The 13652-nt window shown below is 42.6% G+C and overlaps 1 protein-coding gene across 7 annotated transcripts in view; it reads left to right on the forward strand.

The window, feature by feature from the left end:
* The window catches only part of LYSMD4 (LysM domain containing 4), a 32774-nt gene that overhangs the window by 840 nt on the left and 18282 nt on the right, over positions 1-13652 (forward strand). For 3 of the 7 annotated variants that reach the window (XM_086711427.1, XM_086711428.1, XM_086711429.1), the window contains exons 2-3: positions 721-1010; positions 3133-5577. In XM_086711427.1, the coding sequence (XP_086567553.1) occupies positions 729-1010; positions 3133-3744 (894 nt within the window). In that variant the 5' untranslated portion in view covers positions 721-728 and the 3' untranslated portion in view covers positions 3745-5577. Of the gene's footprint in view, position 1; positions 1011-3132; positions 5578-13652 lie in introns of those variants that run through there. The other 4 variants (XM_086711425.1, XM_086711424.1, XM_086711426.1 and 1 more) reach the window with 3 other exon arrangements.

Below are 13652 nucleotides of genomic sequence, written 5' to 3' on the forward strand. Positions count from 1 at the left end.
GAGTATTGTACTCCCCTAGGTCTCATAAGCAAGAGCCCTAAGTCTTGACCTTCTTGGTGAGGATACTTTGGAATGTGTAAAGTAATGAACAAGAATTGTTTTGTACAAAGTTCCCAGTTAAGATTCACAGAACAGGGAGGGTGGGAACCTCTCTGCTTGGGGGGGATCTTGGTAGCTTCTCTACTTCTCTGACACCCAAAAGAGAAGTTTCTTTATCTGTATGGGTTTTGGGGAGACACGGCTCTGGATGAGGAATAAGAGGGAAAGAGGGATTCTTTTTTTATTTTATTCTTTTTTTTATTTTTGAGAGAGAGAAACAGCACGAGCGCGGGAGGGGCAGAGAGAGAGAAGGAAACAGAATCGAAGCAGGCTGCAGGCTCTGAGCTGTCAGCACAGAGCCCGACACGGGGCTCGAACTCACAGACCTCAGGATCATGACCTGAGCTGAAGTCAGACCCCTAACCGACTGAGCCACCCAGGTGCCCCGCGATTCTTTTCATTTTCTATGCAGAAAGTGTGCAATTAGGCAATTACCTTTCCCTCATCCTCCATCTGAGCTAGCGTAAAACACATTCTTTTTTGTACTGACGGTATCTGTCGAGTATTTATAGTGGAAGGGGACGGGAGTAATCTCTCTAGCAATAAGTCCTTTATCTTACTGTAGCCGCAAGAGGAATGGATGTGCCTTGTGTGGAATTAACCCTGGGGTTTGGTTTTCAGTTAAGAAAATGAGGCAGAAGGAAGTGTTAACCAAGACCTTCCAAGGCCCAGCCATTGTCTGTAGGACTCCGACCAGCCACGTTTACATGTTTGAGAACGGTGGTGGGGACTCAGGGGACTCCTCTGAGGAAGAGTCCCACCGCGTGGCTCTGCGGCCCCGGGGCAAGGAGCGCCAGAAGAAGGGTGCCCCCCACCCTCACCAGCCAGGAGCGGGGGACGTGGTGCTGCTTCAGCGGGAACTGGCCCAGGAGGACAGCCTCAACAAGCTCGCTCTTCAGTATGGCTGCAAAGTAAGAAACCCCACGGGTGAAGGTGGCTCCTGTGTATTTAGAGGAACAGAGGACCTCACTGAAGGGTGGGGGCCCTTGCTGCCCCTTCCTGACCGCCCCCCCCAGGGGTGGTGTCCAGAGGCCTGTGGTATCGGTGAAGGGGTTTCCCATCTGGCCCGAGATGGAACGCAGGTGAAGTGCTTTGAGTTCTGAACCTTGGGGTCATAAAAAGTGAGGGTTAGGAATCTCAGGTGTTGGGCCAGTTCTCTCTCTGCAGAGCACTTCTCTCCCTGTCCCTCCAAGTAATTTCAGAAACCTTTTTTATATAGTTTTGAGCATATTTTGTTTAAGACCTGCCAGGGCCAAAGATGCCATGCAGAATTTATCCAAGATTTGTTTGGTAGGGTTGCTTTTTTTTTTTTTTTTGGCTACTTCTCTTTTTCTGACACTTTCTTGCTGGTTGCAGCCTATTGGATTGGCCAAGTTTGACGTTCTCTGTTTTAGAACTGCATGATCTAGCCTGTGTGCGCTGTGTATCTGTATAACCCTGTTTCTCTCTTTAATTATGTTTTTAGCATTCAGAGTGATTAACATGGCAAAGTAAGTAGGAAAGTATTTATAGAATTGCTGCATTTTCTCCTAGATTGAAACTTTTTATTTCATTTTGCTAATAACACTGTGTTATAACTTTCTATGGCCTCCTCTAAGGCTGTCTAACCAATTTGTTTTAAAAATCTTTTCTTCCTTAAAGTGTCTTGTTATTTATCTAACGAGGTTCAAGTGGCTAAACACATTGTATAGGATGTTGTGGTATTTCCCAGAGGAAATACACAGGCTGACCTCCTAGGGACACATAGTGGTCTCTCAATTGTACTGAGATTTATATTTGACTCTCTAACCAGCTTCTAGTAGGCATACTGTATGGTTTATTGAACATGGGCTGCAAATGAATCCTACCCTACAAAGATCTGAGTGGATGCAGTGGGCTTCTTAGAAAAGTGGGCTTAATTAAGCCATGAAGACTGTACATATAATGCCTCCAATAAGTAATCAGTTTTCCTATTGAAAGTAAATAAATTTTGGTGTTTAGTTTATGAAGGGCAAAGACAAAAAGGTCTCAAGCACCTTATGCTTTAGTTTCAGGACATGGTAAATTAAACATGTCCACGGCCCCAGTTCAACTAGATGATAAAAACAATTGCTCAATAAGTAAAATAATGGAGATGATTGATTTGAAAAAGGTGCTGTCTAAAGGTCTGTTGGCCGTAGTTACACTCTAGTTAAAGTGGACTTAGGAGTTAAAACCTTAAAGTCCATCTCTGACACTTTCATTAAGTTCCAAACATTAGCTTGAGGGAGGGTTTGACTTAAATTTTGCACCACCCCTCCCTTAAGATTTGTCTTGCTCTTTGTTACTTTGTGAAACCCACAGTGCTGCCTCTTCTCCTGGAGTCCTAATATTGAATCGGAGATTTCAGTCCGTACATTCCACCTAGATCCGTGTGATTCCCTACGTGTTACTAAGTATCATAAGTGTTAGTAAACCCTCAAAGTGAATTAACTCTCGATTGCTTTTATCTACAAAATAAGTTTATATACCATACAGTACTTCTGGGCATGAAAACATGGTAGAATCATGAGGACTTACCTCTTAAAACAAAATGACAGTTAAAGTCGGTTCTGAGTGTCAAGCTGGCTGAGGTTTGGTCTGGCAATCGCTAATGTAATCAGCTACTGTACTGGGTTCTGATGTGGGAGGGAAGTCAGCCAGACGGGGGCATTGTTGCCTCAGAAGTTAGAAGAAGTAGAAAGGGCCACTATAGCATTTTTAGTACCATGACTGGGTTTCACCTAAAAACATTTTGTTGCAGTCACACTGTACACAAACAAAAAACGCTTTTCCAAAAACCGATTATATGTTATTCAAACTTGTAAATCTGCTTGGAACTGTGATAAGGCTGAGTTAAAGTGAAAAAACAGCTATTCAGCCTAAACTCATTATGTGTGCAGGTGCAGTTTTCCAATATTCATCAGGGTCTTAAAGGGGGGTGGGCTTGGATCCTCTTTCGGAAAGAGCTACTTTTTGGATATTAGTTCTAAGGAGTTTACATAGTTGATGATGTTTGTCTTCATGACTTCCTAGGTCGCAGATATCAAGAAAGTCAACAACTTCATCAGAGAACAAGATTTATATGCTTTGAAATCTATTAAGATCCCAGTGAAAAATCATGGGATCCTAACAGAGACCCACAAAGAACTCAGACCCGTCCCAAGCCCATCCTCAGAGACTAGAGTGACCTTCGAGGAGCTGCCAGACCCAGACAGGGCAGCTGTAGGCGCCAGTGCCCTTTCCAGCCCACTGACGGATTTCTTTAAGGGCATTGACCAGAATATTGAGCGCGCCGTGCAGTCAGAAATCTTTTTAAATGAAAGTTGCTGTGGAGAGACCTCCAGTCAGCCGCTGCTTCCAGCGCCTCCGAAGACCCCAACAAACGGTGCAGACTGTGGGATTCAGTGGTGGAATGCTGTTTTTATCATGCTTCTAATTGGGATTGTTTTACCAGTGTTTTATTTGGTCTATTTTAAAATACAGGCTACTGGCGAGATCCCCAGCGGCTTGAACACAACCACTGTCCCCAACGGCTCGATGACCGTGAGTGCAGTTCCAGGGCAAGCCCCCAGAGTAGCCGTCCCAGTGCCAACCATCCCCTCTTCAGACAGCCAGTTCAGTCAGACCACCCGGGCAGGGAACTAGCCATCGTTGTTCCTAAAGAATCCGGCCAGTGTCAGCATTTGACCTCCTAACATGCATCACCTGCCATCGGCCAGAGCCTTGGGTGCCGCATTTCCTTTTCTGTGACATACGGACACGTTTCAGAAAACACCATTGTGTTCTCAGTAACACTCACCTTGGGGAGTAGGCTTGCCTAACCCAAGGCTGTGGGAGCCAAAACACCAGCACCCTCAGCCTCCTACATCCAGAAGTTAACAGCAAGAGAAACATTTTCACGTGGCAGGTGCCACTTCTTGAAGGTATGTTGTGGACTGGCACTGTGTGGGCCCCCAAGTTGGATGTGTTCGGAAGTTGAAGAGCGGCCTTGGACCTTCAGTGTGGGAGCCTCTGGGGTCAGCTTTGGTCACTTGGCTGTGTGCGGTGTCCCCTGCCTGCTGTGAAGGGATGACCAACTGACAAATGATGTTCTTTATCTCCCTGGCAAAGGAGCTGTCCAGTAGCATTGAGTATCACCCTGTTTTGGAGTCTGACAGATAACCATTGTAACTGACCCTACTTCATATTTGCCCCACCAGTTAGCTTTTTTGAGGCAGTGTCCTTTCTAGAATTGAAAATGCCCTAAATCCAAATTGCTCTAATATTGAGTAAACGGCAGTTCTGTTCTTTGTAGTTCCAGAGCTAACTTAGTGACGCACAGGCCTGTTTTAAGCTGCTGCATGGTGTGTCCAGCATGTCTTGGCTGGAACACTTGGGGCTGTTGCTCAGTTTCACCTGGGGTGTATTCTCACTGCAGTGGCCAACCAGATTCCCTAAGTTAGCATTCTTAGAAGGAATTGTTGCCAGTGTCTGGAGCTGAGTAGGTGCAGAGAGAAGAATGAGTGCCTATCACCGAGGTCCCAACGTGTGATGCTTCTAAGGCTGAACAGTCACCAGTCCATTGTTGCTGAGAGCAGCAGCCCCTGTGTGTAACTGGAAGGAAAGTGCAGGGAGGATGGGTATGCTTCCTGCAGCTTCCTTGATTCTAAGGAATTCTAGAACCATTGCACTAGAAAGGGACTCAGTGTTTTTCTTTGGGTAAATACGCTCTCTGTATAGTGCAGCTTATGATGTTAAAGACCAAACACTTAATGGAGGGCCTCATGGTGACCCTTGCCGTGGAGGCCATTAAAGAGGGGTCAGGCACCCATCATCCTGAGGTTTTCCTGTCTCTTCTACACAGCAGCAGTCGTGCTCAATGTGGAGGCTCCGGAGAGGCCCGGGTCAGCCTCTGAGGCCTTGCAGGTGCAGCAGGGGTGTGTGGGGTGAGGGTTGAAGAGCCTGTGTGGCCAGAACCCATCTCGGTCCCAAGGAAGAGTGGAAATGGGCTTACGTGGTTGGTGGCTTAACCTCCGAGAAGCCTGCCACCAGGGAGGAAGACCCACTGCATGTCATTTGACACATCAGACCTAGAGATAAGTTGAGAAGATTTCATCGTGTAAGAGGAGGGTACTTGAGATGGGCTTCTAATTTTTCTCCTCTCAGCTATGTGAAAAATGATTTGCCCTGGGTCCAATTAGTAAATTTAAAGTATCTTCAAAGTTAAATGTTTTCTTCAAAACCACAGTGGTCTTCACGATAAAATGAGCTTGTGAATCTTTGCTCCAGGAAATGTTTGGATCATGTGAATGCTCTTCCAGCCAAATGTCTGTGCTCACTGTGCCCCTGGAGGCCACAGGTTTCTCTAATGTGTCACCATTAACTTCACCAGGCAGAGCTGAGTCCCATGGGAAAATGGCTTTTGCCAGGCAAAGAATAATTATCTGTATCCTTTACTTTTTTCAAATGGAATAAAATAATTTCTTCTGTGAAGGAAAATTGATTCCTCTCTTTTTTTTTTTTTTTTTTTAATTTCGGCGGTGGTGATTCAGAATGAAGAGATGATACAACAGTGTTGGAGAAGGTGGAGGTGTCCGTGTCTAGGGGGCAAGGCGTGCCCAGGGCTTGTGTTCAGGGTTATCCCAACAGGTGAAAAACAGAAGTGGTAAACCAGCACAGTCTCACTGATTGGTCTGCACAATGTGCTTTAGAGTGCCTTTATTAAGTATGCGTAAGAGAGACCATGAAGCTCATTTTGTACACATTTTACTACATTTTTAGTGTGTTAATATTTTAAAGAAACAGATTTGATAGGTAGTCTTCAGTCCTTTTGATTGAACAATAGTGCCCAACATTGTGGGCACCTAGGGAATCTACATCATCAGGCAAATGATGCTCCCGTTTTACTCTGGGGCAACAAGGCTGTGGAGACTCAGCAGAAGCCTCAGGGTCGCTCCGAGCAGGACTGCCCAGCTGAGGAAGGGTCACAGTCCTTCCTCTGAAACACAGTTCTTTAAACTGCCTCTGTTAATAGTGAAGTCTGCCTGGGGTTGAGGGAGAATGATAAAGATTCTTTTTTCTCTACATCTGCACCAGCATTTATGATCTCTTATCTTTTTGATGATAGCTGTTCTCACAGATATGGAGTGGTATCTCATTGTGGTTTTGATTTGCATCTCCCCAGTGATTAGCGATGTTGAGGACCTTTTCATGTACCTGTTGGCCACTTGTATACCTTATTTAGAAAAATGTCTATTCAGGTGCTTTGCCCATTTTTAATTGTCATATATATATTATATATATTATGATTATATATATGACATGTAATATATAATATATAATAGCATATATATTATAATATGTAAGAGTGTATATATAATATGTCATATATATATGTACTTAAATATATTTTGCAACTGAGTTGTGTGAGTTCTTTACATATTTTGGCTCCTAACTCCTTATTGGATATATGGCTTGCAAATATTTTTTCTCATTCTGTAGGTTGTCTTTTCATTTTGTTGATCTATTTTCTTTTGCTGTGCAGAAGCTTTTTAGTTTGATATAGTCCCACTTATTTATTTTTGCTTCTGTTGCATATGCTCTTGATGTCATATCCAGAAAACCAGTGCCATGACCAGTGTCAAGGAGCTTACCACCTATGGATTCTTCTAGTAGTTTTGTGGATTCTGCTCTTACATTCAAGTCTTTAATCCATTTTGAGTTAATTTTTGTGAGTGGAACAAGATAGGGATCTACCTTCATTCTTTTACATGTAAATATCCAGGTTTCTCAGCACCATTTATTGAGGAGACCATCTTTTCACCATTGAGTATTCTTGGCTCCCTTCTCAAATATTACTTGGCTGTATATACAGGGGTGGATTTCTGGGTTTTCGCTTCTGTTCTGTTGGTCTGTATCTGTTTTCATGCGTTTACCATACTATTTTAATTACTGTCGTTTTATAATATAGCTTGAAATCGGGAAGTGTGATGCCCCTGCTTTATACTTCTTTTTCAGGATTCCTTTGGCTATTAAGTCTTTTGTGCTTCCATATAAATTGTAGGATTTTTTTTTTCTGCTTCTGTAAAATTTGCCATTGGAATCTTGATAGGGATAGTATTGAATCTCTAGACGGCTTTGAATAATATGGAAATGTAAACAGTATTAAATCTTCCAATTCATGAACACAGGATACCTTTCCATTTTTATCTTCTGTTTATTTCATCAATGTTTTGTGTTAAGTGTAGAGATCTTTCACCTCCTTGGCTGAATTTATTCTTTGTTTTTAATGTTATTGTAAATGGGATAATTTTATTTCTTCTCATATAATTCCTTGTTAGTGTATAAATATGTTACCATATGTTAATTTTGTATCTTGGAACTTTACTGAATTCACTGATGAGATCTAACAGTTTTTTTGAGGGAGTCTTTAGGATTTTATGTATAGAAAATCATGTCATCTACAAATAGAGACAATTTTACTTTTTTTTTTTTTTTTTCAATTTCATGCTTTTTATTTTATTTTTTTCTTCCCTGATTGCTCTGGCTAGAGCTTCCAGTACTACGTTAAATAAGAGTAGCAAGAGTGGGCACCCTTGTTTTATTCCTGATCTTAGAGAAAAAGCTTTCACCCTTTTATCACTAGGCATGATGTTAGCTGTGGGCTTGTTATATATGCCCTTATTATGCTGAGGTACATTCCTTCTACACCTAAATTGTTAAGAGTTTTTATCTTGAACGGATGTTGAATTTTATCAAATGTTTTTTCTCCATCTATTGAGAGGATCATATGATTTTTATCCTTCATTTTGTTAATAAGGTGTATCACACTGATTGATTGGCGTATGTTGAACCACCTTCCATCCCTGAAATAAATCCCACTTGATCATGGTGAGCGATCCCAAAATGTGCTGCTAAATTTGGTGTCTTAGTATTTTATTGAGAATTTTTGCACCTATATTCATAGGGATATTGGTTTGTATGGTGTCCTTTTCTGGCTTTGGTCAGGTAATGCTGGCCTTGTAAAGTAAGTTTGGAAATGCTCCCTCCTCTTTGATTTTTTTCTTTTTTTTCTTTTTTTTTTTAAGTTTGAGAAGGATTGGTGTTAATTCTTTAAATGTTTGGTAAAATTCACTCTGAAGCCACCTGATCCTGGGTTTTTCTTCTTTGGCAGATTTTTACTGATTGAATCTCTTTACTAATAATTGATCAGTTCAGATTTTCTGTTTCTTCCTGATTCAGTATTGGTAGGTTATATGTTTTTACTTTTTTTTCCATTTATTCTAATTTGTCCATTTGTTGACCTAGTTGTTCATAGTAGTCTGCTTTCATGTCACTTTTTAAATGAGGAGCAGAGAAGCTTCTACTTCCCTCTCCTGGCCTGTTTTCTACCATTCCTTCAAAGCTTCCTTCTGACACAAGCCAGGAGCTCTCTGTGGAAATGGTTGTCTTGAAAGAGTTATAACCATTTGTGTGTGAGATGGGGTTTAAAAATGTTTGTTTTCCCTAGTAGATCAGGGTATCTGTCCCTGTGTTTTGGCAGGACATCTGGTGTCCTGGGGGGAGTGTCAAGAGAAGGCAATGGGATGGACTAATTCATCCCAGTGGACTAATTCATCCATTTATTCAAGTGACATATATGGAGCACTGCCTCTGCCAGGTGCTGGTTGGGGTGCCCCGCAGAGGTGAGGAAGGCTGATCTGGAAGAGATCATCTGGGAGATGGCCACAGCTTCATGTAAGGCCTAGTAGAATGCAGTGTGGATGGGGAGAGGTGGGAGGGCACGTGTCTAAAGTCATTGAATTGAGACAGTTTCCACTTGGGTTGATAAGGTGGGAGGCTGAGCCTGGCTATAGGAAGGACCCAAACAGATGTGAAGATTTCTCTTTGGGAAAAGACTAGGATGCAGCACAGAATAAAAACAATCATCATTTAATTCATGGCACTCATTAGATGCCAGACAATGCTCTAAGAGCTTTATACATCAATCCATTTCATCCTTACAATATCCTTGGGAGGTTGACACTTCCTATTCCTGTCTTACTAATGGAAAAACTAAGCTAAGATCACATAGCTTGTAAATGGGAAGGCTGGGAGTCCCACCCAGGCTGACTGGCTTGGGACCCTGTGCTCTTTAACCCCTTTGCTTGGGGCCTTGCTGCTCTGTGCTTCCCAAGGCAGGGTTTTAGTAGGGGACAGAATTGAGAGAAGAGAAGATTGAGAAGATTTCTTCTGGTCCACAATAGGGTACTGGCCATGCAGTGATAAGAACCCTATGCATTTACCTGCCTGTTTTCTGGGTGGTGCTAGCAAGCCAGTGGTGCCAGTGAGCCTTGACTGTGAGAAATAAACCTCATTTGCATCAGTAAAGTAGCCTTCCTTAGCCAATTCCTTGCAGTACTGAACACCTTGGGTAGGGTTCCTCCAAGCTTATTTCTGGAGAGGAGGTACTTCTGGCATCACCAGGCCAAGCAGAGGCATGAGGGTGGGGTAGGGGACAGGATCCATTTTTGCCTGTTCTCCAGGAGAACAGCTCCTGGGTACAGTGGAGCTGCTGAGGAGACTTGGGGTCACCCTCCCTGCCCCCCTGCACGGTCAGGCCCCACAGCCCTGGGAAGGATGGCATGGTGGTGATGTGCAGCTCCAATTTGTGCCCTCTGCCCTCTTCCATCCCTGCTTCTGTTGTGCAAGAGCCCTGAGGGACTCCTACAGTAGTGATCTGGGAGGGGGTCTTCCTACATCTTCAGGAAATACCAGGTTATTTTAAAACACATTCACCACCCTAAGTAAGGAACATGTGCTACCATGCATTCGTTCCCAAACCTTTCAGAGCCAAGAGGCTATGTGAAAACAAGACCTGGCCGGCCCTCAAGGTACTTAATACCCTTAAGGTACTTATAATCTAGTGGGAAAGATAAAACTTATATTAAGGTGGTGATAGGGGAGAACATGCTGACCCCATGAGAAGAACAGGGATAAGATGATACATGGGTGATAAGAAAAGTTTTCTAGAGAAGGTGGCATTTCCTTAGTTGACACCTGAAAGGAGGGAGGGATTTCATAATATGCTCTCCAGTGGAAGCTGGAAGCCAGGGAGATCTTGTGAACAGGGAACTATGAGTAGCCTAGTAGCCTGGAGTGAAGAAGTGCAAGCAAACAGAAATGTGGGAAAATGCTGCAGTAATAGTTGGAGCTAGGTTATAGACAACCTTGAATTCTGTAAGTGACTTGGACATTATTTGATGCACAGTGGGAAGCTATTGAAAATCTTTGGACAGTAGAGATAGTATAGTTAAGCACTGACTTTAAGAATAGTAATCTAGTTTGGGAGAGGAGAGGCCTTTTTTTTTTTTTTTAATTTTTTTTTTTCAACGTTTATTTATTTTTGGGACAGAGAGAGAGCATGAACGGGCGAGGGGCAGAGAGAGAGGGAGACACAGAATCGGAAACAGGCTCCAGGCTCTGAGCCATCAGCCCAGAGCCCGACGCGGGGCTCGAACTCACGGACCGCGAGATCGTCACCTGGCTGAAGTCGGACGCTTAACCGACTGCGCCACCCAGGCGCCCCAGGAGAGGCCTTAAAGAGGTGATGTAATTTGATCATGAGGAGCTTGGGTATAGTTGTTTTCATAATTCTTTATTGGGGGTTAATCAAGCTTCTTGGATCTGCAGGTTTATATGGTTTCATGTAATTTGGAAAAATTCAAGCCATTATTTCTGCAAATATTTTTTTCTGATTATTCCAGTCCAATTACCCATATATTAGGTCATTTGATGTCTCACAACTAACTGATGCTTACACATTTTTCTTTGTCTTTCTGTTTTATCTTGGACAATTTCTGTTGCCATTTCCTTTATAATATCTAATTGGGATATTCAGTACATCTTGTACTAGAGGTATTTTTCATCTGTAGAAGTTCTATTTGGGTTTTCCTTTATGACTTCCATTTTTCATCATTTCTCATACTTTCTTTTTTTTTTAATTTTTTTTTCAACGTTTATTTATTTTTGGGACAGAGAGAGACAGAGCATGAACGGGGGAGGGGCAGAGAGAGAGGGGGACACAGAATCAGAAACAGGCTCCAGGCTCTGAGCCATCAGCCCAGAGCCCGACGCGGGGCTCGAACTCACGGACCGCGATTTCGTGACCTGGCTGAAGTCGGACGCTTAACCGACTGCGCCACCCAGGCGCCCCTATTTCTCATACTTTCAAACATGTGGAGTGTATTTATAATAGCTGTTTTAAAGTCCTTATCTGATAATTCTATCATGTGTTTCATTCTGGGTCTATTTGTAGATTTTTTTTTTTTTTTCTGGTTATGGATTGTATTTTCTTGTTTTCCTGCATGTTAGGTAATTTTCGGCTGGATGCTTGACATGGTGAATTATATGTTGCTGGGTGCTAGATCTTGTCTTCCTTTAAATATTTTTTGGCTTTGGGGTTTGAAATCAGTTTGATCCTTTTGAGACTTGCTTTTATACTCCGTTAGGGCAAGTCTAGAGCAGCCTTTAGTCTAGGGCTAATTCAACCCCACTAGTATGATGAGATACTTGTGAAGACTCTACTCAATGCTGTGGTGTAAGAGGTCTCACTGTTCTGGCTGGTGGGAAAGCAGGTTATTCCTAGCCCTGCATAAGCATGGGAATGGTTCCACCTACTTTCCTCTGTTGGTTCTTTTTCTAGTCTCTGTGATTTTCTCACATGCTAGTGCAGCTCAGTACTCAGCCAGAGACTTAGGGGATCTCTCTTCTCTTCCTTTCCCCATATTCTGTCCCCACAATTCTAGATGCCTTGGCCTCCTTGAACTTCAGACTCTATCTCTTCAACTTGGCAAGATCACTGTGCTCTGTGCTCTGGTCTGGAAACTTTTCAGGCAATGAGGTAGGGCACTTCCCAGTTATACCTGGTTTATTTCTCTTTCCCCAGGAATCACTCTCCTGCACTCTTTTGTCCAGTGTCTTCTATCTCTTGTCTAATTCTTTGTTTGAGGTGAAAGAATACATCTGGTCTCTGTTATTCCATTATGGCCAGAGCAGAAGTTCATAGGCCAGAGTTAGAAGAGGGGCAGCCAAAATGGTGGCATGAGGGGGCAAGATTGGTTTACAGGCAGATTCAAGGGAGCGGGGCTGTTGGTGGACTCCAAATTTGTGAACTGGAATCAGTCATGGGACAGGAAGTCAGAAGAGGCAGATTTTCTTGCAGGGGCTTGGAAATAAGTCCACTAAATTCCATATGCTGCAAGACAGCTGTATGTGAGGCCTGTAGTTGATTTGGTTCAACAAACATTACCTTCCCTTATGTGTCAAGTGCTAGGCTCCCTGGTTTTCAGTGTGTTATCTCAGCTGAGTAGTTGGAAAAGAGAGACAGCCCATTTATCAGTAGTCCAGGCAGTTATGGTGTTATCCTTGTTCCTTATTGCCATTTTGAGATCATTATTCAACCCTTCTTCCCTAAATCCTTTCAGAACTCCATAATCTATTTACCCTTTTTTTATTGCATTATCTACAGATCTTCTGGTCTCTCCCTCTCATCCACTGAAGACTTCAGCACCTGTTCTCATTCTTGGATCCATGTAGATCAGCACCTTCCCATGTTTTTGAAGTCATTATCATATAGATAAAATAATAAAAATTATGTACAGCACTGTGGAGGGGATTTGATGATCTTTGTGGGCTCTAATAAGTGTTACAGATAGACAGAGGGGTAATAACTGAGGAGTTTGGTTCTGTCAGGTTTTTGAAATGGGTGATCAAAAGGCATGCTTTTATGCTGATGAGAAAGATGTAGGAGGGAGGTAGAAATTGCTGCTACCAGAGAGGGGATAGTTGCAGGGGTGAAGACATTGAGGGGGAGAGAGGTGATGGGTTCCAATATACAACATGAAAGTCTTGGCCATAGATAAGAGCAGAGAGTCCATCCATCGTACCTGGAGGGAAGGCAGAGCACATGGGTACGGATGCAGGCAGATTCCTGGATTTCATGGTGGGAAGACCAGGTAGGTCTCATTTGATTGCATCTATGTTTTCAATGGAAAATGTGACAGGAAGTAATAAGCTGGCAAGAAAAAGAGGTAGTCTTGGAGGTTTGAATAGAGAAAGAGTAAAATACAGTTGATCCTTGAACATGGGGATTAGGGGCACTGACCCCCAGCAAGTCGAAAATCCTTGTAGAACATGACTACCCCAAAACTTAACTACTAATAGCCTACTGTTGACTAGAAGCCTTACTGATAACACAGTTGATTAACACATATTTTGTATATGTATTACTATATACACTATATTCTTACAATAAGGTAAGCTCGAGAAAATGTTAAGAAAATCATGAAGAGAAAATACAATTACATCATTGTACTGTATTTATTGAGAAAAGTCCATGTAGAAGTGGACCTCCTTGAGTTCAAACTCATGTTATTCGAGGGTCAAATGTAGTGATGTCAGAAAATGAGGGCGTCAACAATACTAGGGGATTGTAGTTGCATTTTGGGGCAGTGTTGAGAGCCTTTTAAAATTTGTGGTCATGATAGAATAAAAATAGGAAACACAGAATTAAACCCAAATACATAAATAAATTT

Source organism: Puma concolor, chromosome B3 (genome assembly GCF_028749965.1).
Source record: "Puma concolor isolate L17-30 chromosome B3, mPumCon1.1.hap2, whole genome shotgun sequence".
NCBI lineage: Eukaryota > Metazoa > Chordata > Mammalia > Carnivora > Felidae > Puma > Puma concolor.